We start from the raw sequence: 4039 nt of genomic DNA, 5'->3' as shown, positions 1-4039 counted from the left end.
CGAGTACTAGGGATAATAAACATCATCCCAAAAGTTTAAATTGATTTTGGAGTTCACCAAAGATCGAACTCTTGACCTTTCGGATCTAGCGCTCTAATACCATGTCATGATACGACTTATTCCAAAAACTTCAGCTGATGGAAAAAGGTAACACTAATGGTTATATCTCTAATACTCCATAAACCTCCATTGTATACATTGTACAGATATTCCATTGGCTCCTTATATTTTCCCAAAAATTAAATAAAAAAATTTTACCACTAATTGTGTTTAATTTTCTTTTTGAAAAATTGAATTTACCGTTGGATTTAACATAAGACACATTTGATGGTAATTAGACGAAAAAATAGTGAAATGCCAAAATTACTGATGGAATATCAGAAATCAAATAATTTTTAAGTAAAGAATCTGATGGTAATTAATTATTGGCGAGAATTATATTGTCAAATTTGTTTCGACGATCTATCAATAAATATATCATCAATAGATTATTTTCGTTAATCCACCCATTAATTCAATGGTATTCAATATTTTCTTGTAGTAAAACCGTATGGAAAGAAAAAAATGCTACCAATCACTTTTTCATACTCAAATCAAGGAATTGAAGCGTTCCAAGGGCAATCAATAACAATTGACAATGATAGACGAGCACAAGCTTAAAACAATAAAGATTAGTATCGCTCAAAATCGAGGAACAGGTTTCAGCTGGCAAAAGAAGAAAAATATTATTAGATTCAATTTTATGGTATGAAGTGCAACTAATAGTGAGACTGAAAATAATGAATTTCTCTTTAAAAGAATATAGGAGAAAAAAATTAAAAAAATATTATTCTTTCATTTTTTATTTTTTGATTTTTTTTAATTAAATTAGAATAAATGCTCTTTTCGGTCCTTAACTATTTGTTCGATAGACTTTTCGCTCCTAAAAAATCTAAAAACCCAAATTGATCTTTATATATATATATTCCAGTCCTTATCTACTTTGAGTAAATACTCTTTTCGTCTCCTAACTAGAGACTAAAACGTACATATATCAAAGTAGATAGAGACCAATTTGAGTTTTTAAATTTCTTCCGGAATGAAAAGTCCATTGAACAAATGATTAGGGATCGAAAATGACATTTACTCATATATAAACTAATACTTTTTAATAATTTTATTGTAAATAATTCTTTCTAATTATTAATTTTTATTATTTTTTTAAATCATAAAATTAAATTTTAAATAAAAATAAATCTTTTTATTAAAAGAAATAGAATTTTTTTTTCATCTTAAATGATTTTCAACGAGCTACAAAGGCTCTAGACGGAGAGGAAGATATGTAAACCTCTGTCGAGTGCGCAACTCATCCAGAAATAATAGCACAGGAAGAAAATGTGGACGCTGCTTTACCCGCCCCAAACAAAAACACTCCTCCGCCCTACAATTATCACAAGAAAAAGAGCAGAAATCGCCACTATCCCCTTATCAGTGAAATGCCAACAAGAAGAAACCTCCCTCCGACCAAAAACCCAAGACGACGGCATCCCTGCGGATGACGTCAAATTCATCGCAAAATTCAAATCCCGCCACAACTACATCCGCGTTCTAGAAGTTTCTAGAAAAGCCAATCACCCTTTCCGCGGCTCCAGGCTCCTCCTCCTCGACGGCCCCGGCAACATCCACAGCATCACATTCCCCAACACGCCATTCACCAACACCTACTTCGACGTCTTCGCCACCCTCCCTCCCATCCTCCCTCCTGGCCCCATCTCCATCCTCGGCTTCGGCGCTGGCTCCGCCGCCCGCGCTCTCCTTGACCTCTATCCCGACGTCATCCTCCACGGCTGGGAGCTCGATCAGTCCGTCATCGACGTCGCCAGGGAGTTCTTCAGCCTCCGGCGGATCGAGCGGAAAAACAAGGACAGGCTCTTTATCTACGTCGGGAACGCGCTGAACGCGAGCGTGAAGGACGGGTTCGCGGGGATTATAGTGGACCTGTTCGCGAAGGGGTGCGTTATATCGGAGCTCCAAGATGAGGCCACGTGGTGGAAGATGAAGGGCTTGCTGAGGGAGGGTGGGAGGGTGATGGTGAACGTTGGTGGAAGCTGTGTTGAGGCTGAGAGTAAGGTGAGGGATGGGAAGGTGGTGATGGAAGAGACTCTGAGGGCGATGAAGGTGGTGTTTGGGGAGAAGCTTTTTGTCCTCAGTTTGGGAAACAGAAGGGATGATAGCTCCGTTGCCGTCACCGGAGACTGGCCTGACGGTGATGCTTGGAAGAAGGGCCTTCCGGATCGTCTCCGATATTATGTTGATTTGTGGAAGCCATATTCTGGTGAGAAAGGTAGATAACGGTTGCCCGTCAGATGTTTGTGTTTATTCCTCAACGAGAACACTACACACTTGTGTAATCCCAATTCATTTCCGATTGCAACAAAAATATAAGCTTGTCATATTAACAGAGTGTACTAATGTGGCAAAAGTTTAGAGGAGAACTAAATGAGCTAACAAATTGCATTATTTCAAAACCATCATCATTTTACTGATACTAATGACAATTCACATGATACACATGCGATAGTAACGATATCATTTCGGTTCTTAGTCAACTTAGATTCACCATGAGATATGAATCGCTCAGCCTCTTAATCGTATCTAATCGCTAGTATCGCAGCGTGATTACATAATGATTATATTAAACAAGAACTAAACCAAGTAAAATGTTAATCAAAGAAAAAGATTATGGAGGTTTATTTGAGTTTTCTCGTTGCATTCAATGATTCAGTGACTAATAAAATTCAAGTGTTCCACCAACTATTCTTGTTCTTCTATACAATTTTTGTATTAAAAATTATCCACGGACACACTATGGCTGACTCATCTTATTTGTCATTGAATATTATGTGACAACATAACAAAGGTGAATGAAATATACTAGCAGAAGCTCCGTGCAACGTCAAAAAATATTTGCTGTTAAATTTATCTTTTCAATCTACAATTCACAAAATAATAGAGAATTATTTGCTTAAAAAATATTTATAAAATCATATATTAAAATTGTTGCGGCCTGGCCTAGGCCATATGCGGGTCAACCCGACTCACTGATGACCCGACCCGAACGGTTGGGCACGTACAACTCGCTACGCGACCCGGACACGCGTCCTTGACAGCTCTCCACTGCAGCTGTGAGAAAACTTCGAGGAAGGTGGGTCTGTCCTTGCAGGGCCCACCTCTGACACAGTATAAATGGGGAAGGACCTGCCCTTCCCCAAAGGTACGTCACACACTGCCTTACCCCCTTTTCGCCTGCACATTTGACTGACTTAAGCGTTGGAATGTCATTGCAGGTGTCACCCCCCTATTCGTCGAGAGCTCGGAACGTCGGCTCCCCGTCTCGCCCACACAACTCATTCCAGATCACGCCTCAGCTATCCACACGAGGATCACCCCGAACCGTCCGATACCCGACCTACCGAACATTGGCGCCGTCTGTGAAAAATTTTTGTGAATGGAGATCGTGCCAGGTCCAAGGGACCACGTCCGCGCAGCGGCCCCTGAGGGAGCGGCCTCCGTGGCCTCCCCCTACGAACGATTAAGGTCCCCTCAACGACGAACCGAGCCACATCCGAGAGCTCAAGAGAGGCGCTCCTTTGGAGGAACTAGTAGCGACAACGCTAGGATAATGCAGGAACTGCGCCACAGGGTGCAGAACCTGGAGCGACAACTAGCGGATCAGGATCACCACCAATGAAATACCGACCCCACCTACTGCCCGTCTCCCGAAAGCCGAGAGAGAGCCTCCCACCAAAGTCATTCCTGGCACACCTCCGCCCGCCAAACGGAAGCGGAAAGTAGTCGAGAAGACACGCCTATCCCGAGAAGACGAAATGACACAATTATCTACGCCCGAGGTAAGGAAACACGCACCACAGGGCAGGATCGTGAAGGCGCATAAGGGAGGTCCGAGAGGACACGGCGGCCCGTGATAATGGGCGCCACCCCGTTCCATTGATCCATCCTTGAAGTCCGGTTGCCGAAACACTTCGACAAACCAACGGAC

The 4039-nt window shown here is 42.2% G+C and overlaps 1 protein-coding gene across 1 annotated transcript; it reads left to right on the top strand.

Annotated features, from left to right (window-relative positions):
* Positions 1-1291: 1291 nt before the first annotated feature.
* Positions 1292-2501, top strand: LOC130941571 (uncharacterized). Its single transcript, XM_057870130.1, has one exon. The coding sequence runs from the start codon at positions 1375-1377 to the stop codon at positions 2329-2331; it is 957 nt and encodes a 318-aa protein (XP_057726113.1). The 5' UTR covers positions 1292-1374; the 3' UTR covers positions 2332-2501.
* Positions 2502-4039: the final 1538 nt, after the last annotated feature.

The sequence above is a fragment of the Arachis stenosperma genome, chromosome 1 (genome assembly GCF_014773155.1).
Source record: "Arachis stenosperma cultivar V10309 chromosome 1, arast.V10309.gnm1.PFL2, whole genome shotgun sequence".
NCBI classification, from domain to species: Eukaryota; Viridiplantae; Streptophyta; class Magnoliopsida; order Fabales; family Fabaceae; genus Arachis; species Arachis stenosperma.
Note: the sequence above shows the minus strand (reverse complement) of the source record. Positions and strands in the feature narration are given on the sequence as shown.